Below are 20,092 nucleotides of genomic sequence, written 5' to 3'. Positions count from 1 at the left end.
TTTGAAAAGTTCTGTTCCTCTTTCGTAGAGTTGATTTTCTGTAAAGACTATAGCAGGCAGGCATGTAGTGTAACATAGCAGACAATAAACATCGGCATGTCAGGCGTTGGACACTGGAATAACTGACAGACAGATCGGTACGATGCCTAGTCACGCTCTCGCTGCTAGACAGGGGAGACAGTCTCTCCGCTTTAGCTTGTTAAAGACATGATAATTTACTCCTAATGGCTGAGTCACCTGGAAAAACCACAAGTGTCCTTTGACACACACACACACACACACACAATGCCCTTGAACTCCTTAATATTACTTTCCCTGAAATAAGAAGCGTTAGCCCCAGAGCTCACGTGGTGCCGCTGCTCAGAGCGGAGCCCTCGCTCAACTGCGACCGACTCCGAGGTTCGGACTGCCGATTGGAGCCACGCAAGGTGAGGGAGACGTGCTGAGATGGTAGAAGGTCCGGCAGGAAGCTTGGTGGACAGGGCTGGCAGCCCAGCGAGGAGAAGAGGGGTGCGGGCGAGTCCTCACTTCAGCAGGCGGGGATCGCTCCTCTTTCATGTTTGCCCCTCGACTTTTCACCTTAAGCATTGCTGTCAGTTCGCGTATCGCTCCTTCTTTAACTAATTACCAGTGAAGCAGTAGTTTAGATCAAAGGAAAGCACTCTACCCCTCAGGTGAGGTCGAGAACCGGTGGCAAAGGTGCTGTTCTCCGAGCGGAAGATCTGCGTATGACGAGCTTTATGTTAAGGTCATGTGATTTGTCATTATTTGTGAATTCACCAAAGATGTGGTTCCAGTAAATTATGCATCTAGTTAAACCCATTAAATCCATTTTTATTGTCATCACGCACCCCCTTCCGCCATTTCGCTGGAACGCGTGCACTGTTAACTCCAACTAAATCGGCAAGAAGCTTATTTCCAGTTGTGCAGATGATTTTGTAATCATGCCAGTGGAAATGAGGCGTTTATGTCTGGCGTGTGGGAAGACCAGGATCAGAGTCATGAACGTTTCTAACTAGCGCCTAAAGATAGCGCGCCTTGACTCACTGCGCCGAGGTCCCGTGCACAAAGCGTTCAGGTGCTCTTTAATTCAAAGCTTAGTGGATTGAAGAACACCGCGGAGAGCGAGGTAACCTCAGAGTCATCGCCGAAATGCCGCCGCGAGTGAGGTAACCTCACAGTCATCTCCGAAACCCACTGGCTTTTCTTCTTAGCGCGTTATTGGAGGAGCCAGAGTTGAAGGCTGGCCTGGCCGATTGTGTCTGCTGCCCACGCGCGGCGACCTCGTTTGTCCTCTCCGGGCCCTCCTGCGCACGCCACTCAACGTTAGACGCACATACGGAGGTGACGCAGGGCGTCCGTCACCCACCGGTTCAAGAGCCACGGTTGCCGTGGCTGTTGTTTTCTCGTCTTCTCGAGAAGCTCCTCTAGAGAAATAAGAAGGCATTTATCCTCCTTGTAATGTCACCCCGCAGAGTGAGTCACTCGCTAAGGTTCAGCGCTTGAGAGGCCAGCAGGGATGCATAGGGCATTTGGAAGGAAGGTCAGTCCAGGGGGCCGCAGGGGTGAGACGGGGCGTGTCCCCCGTCAGGCTGGCCAGGCCGCGGCCGCGCGCGTTTTCGTGGGGTTAAAACAGCAGGAGGAATCCACTCAAACTGACACATTCCTCACCACTCCACCTTTACGCCACGCCACAGATAATGAAGCACTCAGTCATGACATAACGTGTACAACATCGTATATCCCAATGACAGAGTCACCCCCTCCCCTCCCCACCCCTCCCCACCCCTCCCCTCCCCTCCCCTCCCCTATACTCCTGTATCTCCCAGGCTTCCCCGATTACGGTTTCTATTCCTCGCCAAGTGACCAGCGGGGGCCTCCCTTCTCCTTTGCGGACTATGGCTCGCTGGGCCCGCAGGTGGCACCGCTGCTGCAAAGCGAGCACGCCACCTCCTCCTGCAACTCCCCCCTTCAGCACCTGCCCAGCCCGGATCAGTATAAGAGCCCAGGTGTGTACCGCCTCTCCTTCCTTCAGTGGTTTGGTTTGATTTATGCGGTTGATTCATCACCCAGCCATTCATTCGACCTGAAGGCGAAACGAGAGGGTGGGCGGGGGGGGCGAAAGCAAGCAGCGCGTGGCCTGGACGAGAAGGGAGCGACGCGACCCGCCCGTTTGCCTGACGTGAGCTGCATGCCGATTTGAGCTCTTTTTACGCGCTGTTTTCTCTCTTTCTGCGCTGTCCTTTGGCGCTGTTTTTCTCCTGTGTGTGTGTGTGTGTGCAGATGTTGGGCTCCGTGCGCAGGGTTGGGGTATAACAGGCTTCCGCTTCTGTTCCTCCTCAACCCCCTAGTGACCCAAACTGAGTAGGGATATGCAGTGCAGTACATCTAGACCTAGATGTATTACCGTAGCTGTATATATTACTAGCATGGTACATTGATGATGATTTCACCTCATCGTTTACAAACCTGGCTGGGTTTTTTTTTGTGTGTGTGTGTGTGTGTGTGTGTGTGTGTGTGTGGTTTTTTTTATTTCCCTGATATTGCATCACGGTTTTATTACTAAGTAGCAGATGAGCCTGTTGTTATGGAACCGGGGCACTTCATCATCCCAGCCTGCTTAAAGCAAACACAATTAATTTTGGCATCTTTTTTTTGATAGGCTATTCTTAAAGTTCAGCGCTCTATGTGTGGAGCCGGCGCTGACGCCTCCCCCGGTACCGCGTGTGCGTCCTCCGCGCCGCTGGTTTCGGGATTACCACAAGAGCTAGTCATTTGTGTCAAGGTGAAAGGAACAGAGCCGTTGGGTTCGAGGCGAGGCCGAGAGAGAGCCGGGGTCATAACGCGGGAAGCTGCTGTCGTCTCAGGGGTCTTAATCTACCTCAGATTAAAGGTGGCGCAGAGGAACTGTTGACGTGAACGCAGTCCTAAATCCTCTCGACAGGAGAGTGGCACTTGTGCCGTCCTGCTCAGCAGAACGGGCCGATTATGGGCCGCGCGGTTTCGCCGTTTATACAGCGAGACGCTTATTGCCTCGGGCAGCCTTGTTAGCCTGGGCCCGACGGGAGCCGCACGTGCAGACATAGGGGCCGGGCGGAATGTTATAACCTGCGTTGTCACTTCCACAGGATTAAGAGCAGTAAACCGATTCCTCTGTACCCCTCGTTCAGGACAGGGTTTCACTTTCTCTGAGACGCACGGGGCGCAGCGCGGCCCAGGAGTTTGCGAATGCCAGTGTAAGTGCTGCTGCTAAATCGGATGTGTCGGGCTTTTTTTTTTTTGGTCGGGACTGTGAGCTGGGCGCGTTTTGTACGAAGGAGGGAAACTTTGAACACATTTGCGCGCAGAAGGGAAACGTTGAAGGGAGGCGCGCGCAGAACGCCGTCTCGATTGACATCCGGAAAGACTTGCCTTCACCTCTTCTGCCGCCGTTGCCAGCAAATTCCGACATTTACTTCCGTGCTTGAAGAGACGGGTGAAATCCATTTGCCTGTTGGCAATAGCTGGCTGGGGTGGGTTTTTTTTTTTGTTTGTTTGTTTCGGTTTTTTTCCCGTGCGGCAGATGTCACATTGAAGTGTCAGAAGCAGCCTCGACTCTCCTCTACCGACTGACACGTAGCCTGTCTGAGATATCCATCTTTTGTTAGCTGTGCTCAGATCTACCAGTGAAGATATGCTCCTTTACTCATCCTCCTCACCCCCACCCTCCCCTGCTCTCCTCTGGAAGTAGCTGTCTCTGCGTTGCCAGGCTGACATTTCGAAAGTGGGAGCTGTGACTGACAGACTGTCCTCCGCTCACCTGCCGTCTCTCCGTAAAGCGGACGCTCCCTCGGTGCCGGGGCGCCCCCTGTCTGCCAGGCTTGCTCCTGCGCATTAGCCCGCGAGGCCTCTCGTCCATATTTCATTCGCGCAGATATCTTTTACCCCGGTGCGTTTGGGAGTCTGCCGCATTAATAGACTCCCCTTCCAATGGGCGGCGACGTGAAGGCTTCCGGCTGGGGAGCGACTTGATTTAATATTCGCTTATTAATGGAACTGTCATCAGGGCCGCGCGAGAGAGACGGATGAGCGCCGCGCGGCACGGGGCCGCAAAGTTTCCAAGAACCTCCATTTAATTCAATACGTGTGTTTGTTTAGACATATTTGTCTTTCAGTGGCAGTCATACGGAGGGGTCATCTCCTTTTCCTTCCGTCTCCACGGGCTCCTCCCTTCCTCCGAACAGCGTGTTTTCACTTGTTCTCACCAGCCTCCCCCTCTCCCAGTTTTGCTAGCATTTACATTTTTGCCAGCCAGCTATCGGATCTGCCGCGCTCCGGCAGCCCCGGCAGTTGCTGTCTGTGTCATACTGAGCTCCAGGAAGAGATGAACTGTACCCTCTCTGTGGAAATGACTCAATGATTCAGTCTTTAACACGCTTTACTCAAGACACCCTCCACAATTTCCTGGCTGGCAGGCCCACTGCTAGACCCAGTAGCCCCCTGACGCTAACGGCCAGATAATCGCCATCATATATTTAAAAAGGAGGGGAGGGAGAAGGAGAGCCCTCTCACAGTGACAGGTGTTGATTAGATAGGGGGTGTTGTGGCACAATCCCCCGTGCAATTTCTGAGAAGGACTCAAGAACTGGCAGTCAAATTTGACGACTGCGAACGGAGAGAGAGCACTTGGTACGAGATTGGGGGAAGATCAGAGAGCTTTGTGTGTGTGTGTGTGTGTGTGTGTGTGTGTGTGTGTGTGTGTGTGTGTGTGTGTGCGCGTGCGTGTGTGTGAGAGAGAGAGAGGAGAGAGAGAGAGAGAGAGAGAGAGAGAGAGGTTATGATAATGAAAGAGACCTACAAGTCAGCAACTCACTCTCACTGGTAGTCTTTAACATCACAGAAGCCCCTGGAGGGAAGTCCTCAGCCTTTTCAAAAAGCACCTCCATTCGCTAAGGAGCACCTCCTCCTGCATACTTAACACCTAGCACAGCTCCTTTTTGTAGTGTGCATGCCAAGTGAATGCTTAGTAGATGTGTCCAACATGAGCAAGCGATTCTGTCTGCATGACTGACAGAAAATGTGCCATGAAAACCAGAGCAGCTGGCACTGGTGGGCTACTGTAGACGTGACGGGCTGTGGGTAGTGTCATCTAGGCTGTCATGTGTATGTCTATGCACAGACCCAAACACGTTTTATTACTGTAAGGTGTTTGCTGGCGAAACATTTTCGGTTCCCAGTTCATCTGTGAAGTGCGGCCGTCTGGCGCATGGACAACATGCACGCTGCTTTCTCTTCCCCCGGTCGACTTCTCCTATCTCTTCGCAGAGCTGTCGATTTATAGCGCTTTGGGTGTCCTGTCTTGGCAAGAACTATTGCATGCCAGGCTTGGTTTCAGCGTGCGTAGCTGTGCCCGCCCCTCACCGTCCCGCTCCCATGCCACGACTAGGCTCGTCGCTCACCCCAGTGTTGGCGCGTTCCGCTTCTCTGGCAGGCACCAACCCCCCGCGGCCAGGAGCGTTCCCTGGAGCCAGCAGCCCCGGGCCCGTGGCTGACCTGTACGGCCCCGCCAGCCAGGACTCCGGCGTGGGCAATTACATAAGCGCTGCTAGCCCCCAGCCCGGCTCCGGCTTTGGACACAGCATCGCCGTAAGTACCCTCCGGGGAACCCTTCCGCCACAACCTCTTCCTCTGCTCCGTCTCACCCGCGAAACCCTGTGCCCCATCCCGACGCGGCGGGTGCCGCCTTTGTACAGGCACCTGTGTGTTTTTCGCATGAGACGAAATGCTTTCGGAGTTTGAAAGTTTTCCTGTTCCTTCTACACGCAGTCCTAATTATGGGCCTTGCAGATGATAGATCCCGAGACTAAAAGAATGACTCACGATTTGCTATCCCGAAAAGACTTTAAGTTTAAGGAGGTGACGCTAAATATTTGAAATCTTCTCAAAACGCGTACTTGCTGCGGTGCACGCAGTCGGAGGAGAGGAAGATAAAGATGTTTTACTGATACTAATTATTGCAAACAGTCGTGAGGGAAAAAAAGAAGAATGTCTTTGTCTGAAGTTTGCCTCTGAAATGTGGAATCATGCTCTCATTAGCGCCAAGCAGGTGCTCCAGCTCGGAAGCTTTACCGTGTGGTTTTTGCATCGCCAACATTCCCAGCTCCAACACCCCCCCCCCCCCCCCCACCCACCCCCGTCAGTTTCCCTAGAGCAAACTGTGAACTTTGTGCTGCCTGTCGTCGGCTGCGTGACGTGTCGGCGTGCGTTTGTTCACGTGCCAGCCAGTGGGACAGAAGTCTCACAATTAGTTTCTCTCTCGTTTGCAAACGGCCATTTTGTTGCTCGAGCGCCTCTTCTGCGCGAGCCAACCCTCTCTCCTCCGGCTGGGCTGCGGGGACACCAGGCACAGCCTTTGAAATGCCCCCCGGTACAAAGTGCATATGTAAATCAATAAGGCAATAATAAACCCTTGCGAAAAAGTCTGTCATAAGAATATGTTGTCTTGCCCTTTGAAGCGGGCAGACGTTCACTGCTCCCTCCGCCCTTTGGATTTTAACCTTTTGTGGAGCGCTATGATGGAGACCTGGGGGCCAGAGCGAGGGGAGGCTAGCCCGGAGGGAGGCCTCCACGGGGAGGCGCGGGATCGCTCGCGGCCTGCCCGGAGAGTCCCCGGCCCCGGTTCTTAGCAGCGGCCCGGCGATCGACCTCAAGGTCTGCGGGTGGGGGGAGATAAATAAGGCCCTTCGCGTGCACGGACACCACTTGTCGCGGCTTGCCTGTGCTTGTGCGCCGCCCTCGCGTGCTGCGAATTCTCCAGGAGAAACCCGACCAAGAATTTCAGCACTCTTCCTTTCTCCTTAAGTACAGTTGGAAAAACAGACAGGCCATTCATTAACTTCAGATCCAGCGTTCAGGGTAACTGTCACCTTGCAATTGACTTCCAGACGGAATTCTTAACCTAAACAGGATTGAGTGTAAGCCGGCCCGGAACGCTGGCTGAATTGTGCTCGTGATTGACGGCACTACCTGCGCGAGCCTTTCATCGGGTGAAGTTCCTGTACACCGCGCACCGACTAAACCCTCCGCTCACGTTTACAAATTAGCGGCTATGAGTCGTCTTTTCCGGCCCGGTGACAAAGTTCACAGTTTGCTTGCTAAAGTAAAAGCCTGGCTTCGCTCTTCAGGAGGCTTGTTCCTCATTCCATGATTTCTTTGGAATTTTGTGCATGAAGTAGAATTCCTGACGATAATGTTAATGTTGCGACTGTTAGCACGAATATAAGAATCACAAATATTTTGTCCTGACCGAGCAAAGAAATTTTATGGTGTTATCTTAGCATGTTTGGGGAAAAAATAACAGTACATGTTAAGAATGTAACGCAATGTAAATGATACTAGGACATGATGCGTACTAATATGCTTTGGATTGACCAATAAAAAATTGATTAAAAACAATAACAGCAACAACAAAGAAATATGCTAATTTATGCTGGTAATAGAGAGTGAAATCCAGCTTACTGACCAGTGATAACTTCAGGAGCCTTTGTCCATGGACCACATACTGACATCGTTACTAACTGTACATTTTTAGGGTCCGTTGATTGCGACAGCTTTTACAAATGGATACCATTGAAACCTAACAGGTGGTCGGTTGCCATCTCATTTGAGGTAGATATTTTAAACAATTTATGACCTGTGATAGCTCTTCATTATGCGTTTATTATGACTACATTGTAGTTTCTTCTTTCCCTGCTTGCTCACCTCTTCACTTTCCCTGGTGCTGATCGGAGATGTGTGTCGCACGCTAGTCTGTCTCTCTGTCTGTCTGTCTGTCTGTCTGTCTGTCTGTACCACACACAGGGCGCGAAGCTTTCACATGGTCCTGGCGGGCTTCCATTTTAGCGGCAAGTGGCGAAAGCTGCCCGTCGTAAACCATTTAAAAGCTTTTGCCATTGGTGGTTCCTGTTTTAACCGGATGAATAAATGTGTTTGTTTGTGCGCGTGTGTGTGTGCGTGCGTGCGTGTGTGTGTGTGTGTGTGTGGTTTTTTTTTTTGGTTTTTTTTACCCCAACCTTTCCCCTGCTTGTCTGTCCCTGACACTCGGTCTACTCAAACTGTGCTGTTGCTTTCTTTGATGGCTAAAGTCATGTTAGGTGAATCCCGTGCTCGGTCAGCCCAGGTCTCTCACGCTCTTAGCAGGCTGCGCGCCTTTGATTCCAGCCTCTGTGAAGTGCCGTACTCGGATAATATGCACAGGTGTTTGAGGCCTTTGATCCGTGCGCACCTGGAGTTGCTGGACCCTTGAAGTCAGAGAATGACTCTCATTTAAAAAGAAACTGCAGGTCTGCTGTAATGTGGCTGGGTTTTTGTTTTTTTTTTTCTTTTTGATTTGCAGAGAATGCAAAGTTTCCCCACATTGACTGCAGTTATGAAGCCAATTACTGTCCATTCATTTCGGGTGCACTGAGCTGTGTCTCTCCCTCTTCCCCACAGTCACTGCTTAGGTTCATCACCGGCATACGTGTGTGCATGCGCATTGTAATTCCTTGGATGCACGCGCGGTTCAGCCAGTTGTTGTCGTCGAGCCGTGTTGAAATCCTTCTGAAGAGTGCCCTAAACTCCTCCTATCCATGTCAGTCACAGTGACAGAAAGACATCAGAAGGAACCATCGTAGGCTGTGTGTGGAGGTCACAAGACTTTCTCTGTCCCACAGAATTTATTTTTGGTTATAATAGGGATAAAAATATGCCTAACAGAAAGATTTTTGAAAAAAGATGTTAGTGTTACAGTTCGCTGGGCTCACAGAACGACTTATTTATTGGCTTGTTAGATATGTCCAAATGACGCTGCCTTCCCACAGAAAGCAACAGATCTGTGCAGTTTTTGTAAACCAGGCTTGTGTTGGTGGTGTATGGCCACCAGTAGATGTTCATCCCTGCTGAAAACACTAGTGCATGCTCCAACCTTTCAAATGATGTTCTGTATGTTCTGCATCTGGGCTTCTGCAGTAGAGACGGGCTTCCTTAAGGGCCCAGACGGAAAGAGCTAACCACCACACACTTTCATTTATCATACTTATCACTTTATGCGCACACGCCGTGTATTTGACTAATCGAGTCGACTGCTCCTACGATGTGAACCGTTGCACTTCTAAATTTCCTTAGCTTCAGGGGTAAGTTTCAGAAATTACAACTTCCACCCATATTCATATTAACATTTTCAGTGCATTTAACAGTTTCAGTGCATTTGGCTTAGCCACGTCCCTGGGAGGCAATGGATGTTTAATCATTTATTTTAACAAGAAAGACAACACTATATTGTTTTATGAGAGTTAATGGCATTTGATGTCTCTCTCAACTCTCCCTTTGTTATTCCAAAAAATACTTTTATTTTATCCGTGTATATATACAGCACTGAAAACTGGTAAATTTCCGGAAGCCTTGAGGCTCAGATGCAGTACGTCTGAAAAAAGAGACCCGTCTCCCCAATGCAGACAAGAACATCCACTCATGAGTCTTGTGGATCTCCTGTTTTCCTTCAGCAGAGTTTATCAGGAGGTCCGGGAAAGGCAGGCCGGAGTTTCTGATCGGTTCTGTGTACAGGTAACGGCCAATCCAACTCCAAGTACCACGGAGTCAAATGGGAAGACGAGCTTGAGATGGCACCACTCGAATCATCTCAGAAAAAAACAAAAAAACAACACCACGACTAAAAACATCGATCTGCTGTACTATAGTGAACACCTGGCTTTCGTATTCTTTTTAACCTGCTGTATCTCCCGTAACTGAGGTGGGGAATGCTGAAGCACCCCCCCCAATCCCCCCCCCCCCCCCCCCAGAGGGTGTTTCTTTTGACATCTTTTATCTTTTTTTTTCATCAGCCTGTAAGGTTGGTTCCAGTTTTGAAATACTTTTCATTGTTCATGTTCTGATCAGAAGAACTATGTAAATGTACACTTTCCTTTTGTGTGTGTGTGTGTGTGTGTAATAATGTTGCTACGATTGTCTCATCACTCTTGGTACTCGGTTGGCACATTTTCAGGTTTCATTTCACACAGGCAAGAAAACCGAAATTCTCAAAAAGAGAAAGGTTTTGTTTTTGTTTTTTTTCTTTCAAAGAGCAACAAGAGGGTCTCCCACAAAACATGGTAGTTGCATATTCATTTTGTCCGATGTCTCGTTAATCATGATTACCTATTTTGGGCAATAAGAGGACTACAATATTTTCACTGTCCTTTTTTTATAAATGTTCTTTTTTGTCGATAAAAAAAACATTTCCTTTTAATACTTTGTGAAATGGGATTTAAAAAGAAAAGAGTTATGAAACTGTAAATATTACGCCGTTCACTGCATCGAACCATCTCAGAGAGAGAGAACCATATTTTTGTGATGGTGTTCTAGAGGACGTACTGTGCGCATATCTGAAATGTTTCAATGCAAAAAGATCTTTTCGGGCTCAGTGCGAAGACTGAAATCCATTCGTAGCACAAAGGCCATCATAACCACACTGCAGACAGAAACCCAATAAAACACTGTCACCTTGCTCTGTAAATACTGTTGGCTTTATAACTGTGCAGGTGCCATACCAGCATATTGGCTAGACGTAGCGAGATCAGACGTGCACAGCTTTCAGACAAAATACTTTACAAAGTAGACAGAAATCAACGTTGTAAAAAAAAAAAAAAAAAAAAGAACGAAAGAAATGTAACTGAAATCCAAAGCACACGTTTGTTTCGTGGCTAGCGCTCCTCAGAGCGGGCTGCTTCTTTTCTCTCTGACTTTATAGTGTTTCCTTGACGTCTCCGGTCATAAAAAATTGTACGCATAATGCCTGATTTCGGAAACAAAAAAGGCAATATTTCAAGATTTTTTAAGTCATTTATGACTTCTCTTAATCAATTGGGAAAGCAACAGTTTTGTACCGTTACCTCAGTCCTGTGGGATGTATTTTAGAGGACTTAACAAATTAATTTATTTTATCTTTAGACAGATTTAAAAAAAGATTGTCTTGAAATTAAACTAAATCATTGCACTGTGAGAAGAATTTATTATTTTCTATTTGCACACACTAAAGGATGTTCTCTGCCATGGGTCATATGAAGGATGGGTGTGGAAACATTTTTCCCTGATAACTCTCACAGATCCCAGCCTTCACTAATGTGAAGCGGAACCCTGGGATTCTGGATAATCACTTCCCTGGGATTTTATTTTCTATGGATACGATCTGCCAACCTTACAGATGTGTTTATTGGTAGCAATAGTTCAGATCCTCAAACACTGAAACTGAATTAAACCCATAGCTGCTACACACGTATAATGTACATGTGGAGACTGGATTTGATGAGATAGAAGTGATGCTAAGATATATGCTTCATGAGCTGAGAGTGATATTTAAGAAATATTAAATCCACTGATGTATGCTGTTTTTTCATCCTCGCAAATGTATTTTATTTTATTTTCTCTCTTTTTTTTTGCGAATTTACTACTAACACGCGATACAGAATGCTGAATTCTTTTTAGATGTGGAGTCTTGAAAGTCATAAGAAAAGCAAAGAACGTTTCCTGGTGACTGTTTAAACTGTTTCAAAAGACAAAATTACACACACAAAACAAATATAGATATTAAAAAAAAAAAAAAACCTCATAAAAAACAAAACAATGCGATCCCCAACATGGTTTAAATATAAACGGGGGATTTTTTTAATCAATATTTTTGTGGAAGTGAATAATTATGTTAAATATGATGACAATATTGCGGTTACTATGTACTGTATTTATCATTTGAAAATATCTCTCCATTCCTTGTCACATCATACAATAATCTTATGTTGATCATTGTATTTCGGTAGTGTGTACAAAACAGGAAAAAGAAATTATCTTGTAAAAGAGTGCTGTCTTCGATGCCAGTGTAGTGTTCTATACATTTCTCTGTTACTTTTCACCCCTTCTCTTACCCTGGGTCACCCCCCATCCCCCCCATAGTCTTTTTACTCTTTCTCTATATCTGTCTCACTCTCTCTTAGTGGATAGTCGTAGATGTTATGTAATCAACGTTAAGATAGATCTCTAGTTGTTAGCAGATGTAGGACCAGTAAGGATAGAACTTTCTCTTGATAATCATTTAAACGGGAAAAAAAAACAAAACAAAAAAAACCCAAAATGCTGAACATTGTTTTCATTGCCATTATATTTTTCATTTGATCTCTGTTCTCATTTGTTTTCTGATGACACATGGTTTCAACTAACCAAAGCTCTCGCATTGAAATCCAGAAAAAGAAATTGGTGTCAGACAGAACTGTAAACAAGGCATTAATTAGATCTCCACCCTTGAATGTTGTAAAAGGGGTGTGCCATACTACCTTAAATGCTAATGCTCAATATGCAAAACCTTTCTTTTCATTCTTTTTTAAGAGGGACATAAGCTATAATTATGGAAAGGATGATTTTATTACATGAATGAAAAATTCATATTTTTTTAGTAAGTTCTACCAGAGTAATGATGATATAGCCTATATAATTATAGATATGGATAAAACTGTAATAGGTTTTGATACTTATACTCTTAAAAAAGTCCAGTGGCCCCTGGCACTACTATTTTTGAATACTTTTTTTAATATGTCTGCATAGATTCACATACACTTTAGTTCTCAGTTATCTGAAACATTACATTATTTTTGTACTCTGTAAACATAGTGCCAGTTCTTCATATTAATCAAAGCTGAGGCTCAATTAAAAATGAATGCTTTTAACCCCCGAAAGAATTCATATGATATTTAAAAGATGACGTTTGCATGCTGTTATCCCGTTTTTGATAAACAACTGTTTGGCATCTTCAAGATAGGTGTAGTTTCTAGCGACAGTAAAAGGATTCAGCAGAATTCACATTTAAATCGATAGCTAATTTTCTGAATGAAATCTGTTCTCAGGGATTGTGAATATGAGCTAATCTTAAGTCCTCTAACTGTGTGATTTAGCTAAAACAATTCTCTGCTTTGTGGGTCCTGCGTCTCTGATGTGTGCTCTCAGATTTCATTCAGACACAAACGCCATCCAAACCCTTTCAGATAGGCCAGAGCTAAGTGTGAGCTGCTGTTGAGCTGGACCCCCAGAGCAAAAGCGCTCAGACGTGGGATTCGCCCGTGGCGCCCGTTATATTTATTTATCCGCGTTAGGATTCTCAACGAGAAGTTCAGACCGAGTGTTAAGAACAGTCAGACTGCTGGCCATTTCTGAACTGCTCTGGCCAGATGCTGCTACACAGGCTAGCGGGTAAGCCCTTGCCCAGTGTTGTAGTGTATCAAGAGTAATACAAATGGCTTTATACTTGCAGTGGTCTTGTTTCACATTCAGAGCAAATACAATAAGCGACAGAAAATAAATGCAGATATTTTAAAAAATCAATACGTTTTCAAAATAGTATAGTAAAATGCACTGGCCACTTAAAATGTGAAAATAACCTGGCTCTTGATTAAAACGAAGGCTGGCAACCCTTTTTAATAGTCTTTATGATCTCTCTCTCTCTGTTGGGGGTTTTTTTCTTCCTAATTTGATCTTGTAGCTTGGACTTTAAGGTAGCATGGCTCTGATGCCATTATTTTGTCTTTCATTGACAGTTTACAGCAGATGAATGTTACACATCTTGCTAGACTAGTTAAACCATTGGATAATTGTTGGTTTAAAAAAAAACAGAAAAGAAAAAAAATAAACGACCTGGAAGGTGTTGGGTGATATTGGGAGTGAACTACCGTATCCATTTAAACTTGAATCTAGAGGCAAGTGCTAGGTAATGGCCAAAACGATCATCCCATGATTGAAGGAACACGCTTTCGCACCCAACATACACGCTAAACAACCCACATACTGTACATATGTATACACATATGTGTACATATGTACACATACTGACATATGTATATACTTGTATACAGATACAGGATATATATGTATAGTGTATATATCTTTGTTAAATTGTTTTAAGCTGCCTCGTCATGCTCATTGGTCATCTTTCTAGTTGAACTGAATCAGCCAATCAGCATCCAGTTCAGTAGTCAACACTGATACTCTCAGTCATCACGGAGACACTCGAACGGCGTAACGGTAGGCACTACTGAGGCGTACGGAGGGGCGGGGGAGCAGTTAGCTTAGCTACGGGACATGTTGCCAAACACCTTGCGCATACACAAGGCCCTCCTGCTCCACAGTGACGGGATGGCAGGTGTCACAGGGGAAGGGTTTGATTTCTGACACTTCCTCTGGAAACTTTGGCTCTCCTGTTTTCTCCGGAGGCCGTCGCCTCCCTGATTGCCTTGTCCATTCCTAACACTTGCCCATTTTTTAACGGACTTTTTACCGCATGGACTGACTGAACGGACTGTCGTCTGAAAGCATCTTTCAGGTCTTCTTGTATGGCTTGCTCAAGCCCTGTTGTAAAATAAACTAAAGTGGATGGGGGTCTCTCACATCTCAGATGTGGAAAGTATAATTTTATATTTGTATTTTCAAATAATAATGATAATAATAATAAAAATGTTTGTGAAAGGTTTCCATCCTCTACTGTGGTCCAGAAATCAATGTGTTTGTCTGGAAAAGATAAAAAAAATAAATAAATAAAATAAACTGTTTTGAAACATTTCATTCATTGGTTGTTGATTTTAAAATTAACATTTTCAGACAAATGATGTGTGATTCAAAATATGAATACATCTGCAAAAGTCTGTATCCTAGATATGCACAATGATTAAAATACACAAAATTGAATACAGAGCTGGAAGGTTTGTGTAAGTTTGTTTTATTCTGTGAATCGCAGCAAGCTATGTTGTCCCACTGTCTGTGCAATTCAAAGGCAGCTAAGTTATCTGATCCATGTAGGTTCATTTCTTTTACTGGACTCACCAAATCCTTTCTTGTGGTTAATGCAATGAGCTTTAATCCTAAAATCCTGCACATGTCCTCTTGTTGCTCTTGCAGTGTCAAGACAGACTTAGCATTTGTGCTCTGGTATAAAACCAGTTACAGTTTGAGGTGTTGCTATAGGTGAGTTGCAACTGTTGTCACACTAGTTGAGAAACAGTTTAATGGAGGCTCCGCTATGATTTAGCGAAGTCTTGCTCAGTTTTAAGTCATTATAAAACAAAATTTGTAGGTTTGTAAAGAGTTTGTAAAAATGCCTTAGAAAAATCTTAGAATTTTCAGCCAATATAATGATTACAATTCAAATTCCATATTTATCATAGTAACCAAAATAGTTATCTAGATTTAGCTTTGCATCTTTCTCTTGTAATGACACTTTTAAATACCATTCAGTACTTGTTAACTCCACCAACTCATGCTGTCAAGCAGTGTCAGATTTACCCAAATAAGGCCATTTTAAGTTATGTCAGATAACAGTATGCGGTAAGCAAATAATGGTGAAATAAACATTATTTTTAAGGGAAATGAAATAATAAGAATACATGATGTGAATTGAGACAGGTTCTAATATATCCTAAACATATGTGCATTCCCATAAATTTGGACTCCCACCTGACTGATGCTTATTGTTATGAAATACATTTATGCCATCCTGGAACCTAATCGAGAAGTGTTTCACCTGGGATGAAAAATGCAATGTGTGCTGGCTGGCAGAAATTAATGTCATTTTTAATTTGAGCTGCTGTCCCATTCTCAAATATGAAATTGCTTCGGAGAATGTAAGGTGTGACAGCTATTATAAATGTGTGGAAATCCATCTTCCACTCTCTTTCTCACCCTCTCCTACCCCCACCCCCTTCTTCCCACCATCTCTCTCTCTCTCCCTCACTCCCTTGACTCGGCCAAGGAAGCTCTCTTCATATACTTCACCATCACAGCAGCTGTCCACCCACACACTTCACTGGAGCCCTTGGATAGTGTCATGACTCATTGTGTTCCGTGTTTGGCAGGATAGAAATACCGTGAGGAATTTTCTCCTCCCTTCTCACTGAAGGACCTCTTAGACAGAAGAGCTCCGTGTGATTCACCGAGAAGACAAAAAGGGGGGGGGGGGGGAGAGAAAGCCACTCCGCTAATTTCTATAACGGCGTACGATGCTGTACGCGCCAGAGATCAGGAAATAGTCGCCGTCAGTGGCAACTATAAAATTCAGTCTTACTTTTAAAATGTTGGTCTCTTGAAGGTAAGAACACAAACAGCCCTTGTATGTTTATAAAGCGGGAGTCCCAGAGATGGTGTCGCCGAGTTAATTCCATCATTTGACAAGTTACGCTCCTCATATAGCTGCCTCCCAAAAAGACTCCGCACGGTGTGTCAGAATGGGGGTAATTACATCCGGAGACCTTTGTGTCATGGCAACAAGCAGCAAAGCGGTGCTGTAGGTATCTCCTGACTTAAGTAAACCAATTAAATTGTTTGAAAAATGACTGCAGGTGTTGGGAGCTGTCTCTGGAGAGCTCATTTGGAGAACTCGGTGTTCTCTGGCGTGTATTTAAGACCGAGGTGCCCTGGCCTTCACATCTTCTGTTGTGTTTGTGTGTACTGAGGAATATCACAGGAAACCCTCCCAAAGCCTGCCTATGGTGGTAAGTAGTGTAATTCTCCTAAACATGTTCTGCGGGTGTCCCGTGCAGGGCTTTACCATCCAGTTTGCTATTTTCGCTGCGCTGAGTGAATTGCTTAAAACAGCATTTAGCACAAATGAAGCTGTAATTTATGTGTCAAACTAACAGCTACTATAGCCGCACCTTTTCATAAAAAGGACACTGTTGCATATCAAATACACTGTAGCTATTGTCAATATTTGATCTTCATAAATGACCCGAGTCATTAGCTACTAATTTGAACAGCTCTGCCCCATAATTTTGTAAAAATGGTTGAGATGCAATAAAAATATGATCAGACCTTAACACCAAGCACGGCAGACGCTATTGCATACACACGATGCGCTTGGGCGGTTTCGAATGTGAATTTTGTGCAGCCCCTTGTCTGCTCTGATGAGTATTTGACTTTTAGCTACAAGACATCCCAATCATCTCCACTCTCCCACACTCCAATCAAGGGCTCATTAGCATCTGACACTACCTGTCATTAACAAAGCTCCCTAATTAGGCCCCAATCAGCCGACTCAGGAGTCCTCTTCAGCATGCGGCGTGTTTGGAGCATGGAGTGGATGGGATCAGCTCAAATTGCAGGCACTGTAACCCTGCCATTGGGCTCCAACCGAGATAGATGGAGGAGAATTACGGTACTGGCCAAGGCCTTCTCTGACTGGGCTCCTCTGTTCTTCTCTGCCGTCTCTACCATGTCCGCGCCGTAGCGTTGCAGCATGAGAGGGACCGCAGGAGATGTCCAGTGCTGCATCAGTACCATGGCTCATTAAAGTTCAGAGAAATCGAGCATATGGGTACCAGAACATGAAGATGAGGGCCTCCCCTGAATTCATGTGACCTTTTCGTTTTGTGACACCTTCTGCAAAAGCTGTGAACCAAAACACTTCTCGGATCTTTTTCAGATAATTTACGTAGTGAGTATGTTTATTCTTGAAAGCCATAATGCATGTAGGAATTTCCCTTAGGTAACTTGCTTTCCCATGAATGTGTTCTGTTCTTGCCAGAATTCCAAGAGTTACACCATCATACAGAGAGATCTGCCCACGTTGGTTTTAGTGTAGAGCAGAGGTGGCCAGTTCTCAGCGCTGGTTGCATGGCTGTTTGTTAGCTGACACACTTCATGGCATACTGCAAGGTCCCCCAACCTGCTGATGCAAGAGCTGTGACAGACCGGGCAGGAATGGCTCTGTGTGGAAGCTCTGGGCTTTTTTAAAGGTGCAAGATAACCTGTCATGTGGACTCTTTCTCGAATTTACTTATTGTACATGCAGGACCTTCTATTATTAAGGTACCATCGGTAAGGATGAGCAAAAACGCAGATTTGAAAAAATGCCTTTGTCAATCACCTTAGTCTTACACTAAATATTTCTGAGAAATCTGACATTTCAGTGAGGTGAAATTCTTTTTGAATTTTTGGGTTAGGTGGGAGAACACACAGAAAGGGATCTGACACCATTCTTCAGTGCATGGTACACACTTATCAACTCTCTTCCTTAGCTCACTCTTCAGGTTTTCAATGGCATTTAGCTCAGGGGACTGGAATGCCCAGTGCAAAAGCTTGATTCTATGGATTTGGAGGTTTGCTGTAGATCACTGTCCTGATGGAAGATCATACCGCAAACCAGTCTTAGTTTCCTCGAACAGGCAGACTGGTTTCCCTCTAAAATCGTGTGGTATTTGAGTCTGTGATGCCATGTGTCCTCTTAAGGTCTTCAGGACCTCTGGATGAAAAACAGCTGCTCAACCTCACGGACTCGCCGCTGTGCTTCACAGTGGAAGTTGCGCTCTTTTATGCGTGACCTACATTCTTTTCAGGGAAGAACCCTTCTCTGGTATTTGTTACCAAAAACTATTTTTTTCCCTCACCATAGAACCAGAGTGTTCCAATGATCTTTACTGACTTCCAGGCACTTGTGGCTTAACAATAGCACAGGCTTTCTTCTGGAAAACTCAGAGGTTGTCAGCACTGAGGTGACCTGGGGATGGTCCAACTGTGATCTTTGGAGAAACGGATACTTCCCATACCCTCCCCTCACTGCACGTGGGAGCAAACACTGTTGTGGTTTCTCACACAGGTTCATCACAACCCCAGTTCTCCATGTACTAATTATTGCCCTGGTAGTGGAGACGGGTATTTTGGGCGGGAAATTATTTTTGTAGCCGTCGCTTTATATGTAGGTCAGCAAGCTTTTCTCTTTTCTTTTTTTCATTTTTGGTTTCTCCGAGCTTCCTTCGTGTTGATGGACAATTAAGTGTGCTTGGCCAGTGTGTTCCTTCATAATCACACCCTAGTGAAACCCATGAGCTCCTAAACACTTGGATTTGGTTCATAAGAACATCTAGGAAGACATAATTATGACATATTTTAATTCCTCTCATTGACTAATTTAGCTTGTGGGATTCAATGACAGAACAAGGGTGCCGGCTGCACTCAGACACCAGAGCTGCTGAATTTCAGCAGTCAAGTGAAATGGATGTTTCACCCGCGTTTGCTGAGACAAGAGCCACACTGCCACTCTTTTATGAACCGTCTTGTTAAAGGGTCTAAAGGGTTTAGATAGGACTATATTTTATGTTCTTCAGATAATTCATGTCTGTATTGACCTTTGTCAGTTAACATTGTTTCACATTCCCAGTGTGGCTTTCAATGTAGAATCTGATTTAATGCGATTTGTAAGCTGAGTTTTTTTTGGGTTTTTTTAATGTGTACAAAATTTCTCTCCTTATATTCTTAACATGAGGGGAGGGGATTTTGCACGCAGCCTTGCCCCATGAATAAAAACAGCGTCAACTGAATCTTAAAAACCTCTCTGCTGGTTATATTATAATAATTCTGTTATGGTTAAAGGTCACTTAATGAGCAATGAGTGAGTGTGACTCTAAAGTAGTTATTCCACTATTCCACCTCAGCCGAAACAGAGTTGGAATAGTATTGCCAGGGAGCTGGGGGTGAGTTTGCTCAAAGGTAATTTCTTAATTTCTGTGGGTTCATTATGCCTTAAAAAAGCAATCTCTCTCCTGTGACTGTGTCAAATTGACTCGGTACGGCAAAATGCACTCATCTGCATAGCTGTCAGAATGCCTCATAAGATCTGGCATCCAATAACTTCACAATGCGCAGAATTACCGGTGTCAGTTTTAATGTGACATAGCAATTTATATCACACACCGCAGGGACGCGTACACATTTAAAGCGGTTTGCATGCTTAATGGCTGGAACGTTATTTGCATTATAATTTGGCGAGTATGAAGTGTAATCAAGCTACGCTGACTCTCTGGGACTGCGGTGACACAGTGGGTGACAGAGCTGGAACTCTGGAGCACCGCAGCTTGGGCTTGCATGCAAATTGGTCGTGCGTGGCCAATCCGATGCACTCCTGACTCTGGGTTAGTTTGCATATTTCGCAGTCGGCACGTTGGACCCCACGCAGACCTCCCAGGCTCTCCTCAGCATACATTAACAGCCGTGATATGACAGCTTGATGTGCTGGCAAGCCTAATTTCCTTCTCAATTAAACATATCTTTGCTG

The 20,092-nt window shown here is 45.3% G+C and overlaps 1 protein-coding gene across 11 annotated transcripts in view; it reads left to right on the top strand.

Moving 5' to 3' along the window:
* msi2b (musashi RNA-binding protein 2b) overlaps nt 1-14,742 on the top strand; it is a 173,842-nt gene extending 159,100 nt beyond the window's left edge. For 3 of the 11 annotated variants that reach the window (XM_035534016.2, XM_035534013.2, XM_081700280.1), the window contains 4 exons: nt 1,830-2,009; nt 5,471-5,625; nt 7,571-7,647; nt 9,525-14,742. In XM_035534016.2, coding sequence (XP_035389909.1) covers nt 1,830-2,009; nt 5,471-5,625; nt 7,571-7,612 — 377 coding nt within the window. In that variant the 3' untranslated portion in view covers nt 7,613-7,647; nt 9,525-14,742. Of the gene's footprint in view, nt 1-1,829; nt 2,010-5,470; nt 5,626-7,570; nt 7,648-9,521 lie in introns of all 11 variants that reach the window. The other 8 variants (XM_081700285.1, XM_081700284.1, XM_081700283.1 and 5 more) reach the window with 5 other exon arrangements.
* The last annotated feature ends 5,350 nt before the right edge of the window (nt 14,743-20,092 follow it).

This window comes from Electrophorus electricus, chromosome 17 (genome assembly GCF_041902795.1).
Source record: "Electrophorus electricus isolate QZ-2024a chromosome 17, ASM4190279v1, whole genome shotgun sequence".
Lineage (NCBI taxonomy): Eukaryota > Metazoa > Chordata > Actinopteri > Gymnotiformes > Gymnotidae > Electrophorus > Electrophorus electricus.
The sequence above is the reverse complement of the archived record's forward strand: the minus strand, read 5'-3'. Positions and strand labels throughout refer to the sequence as shown.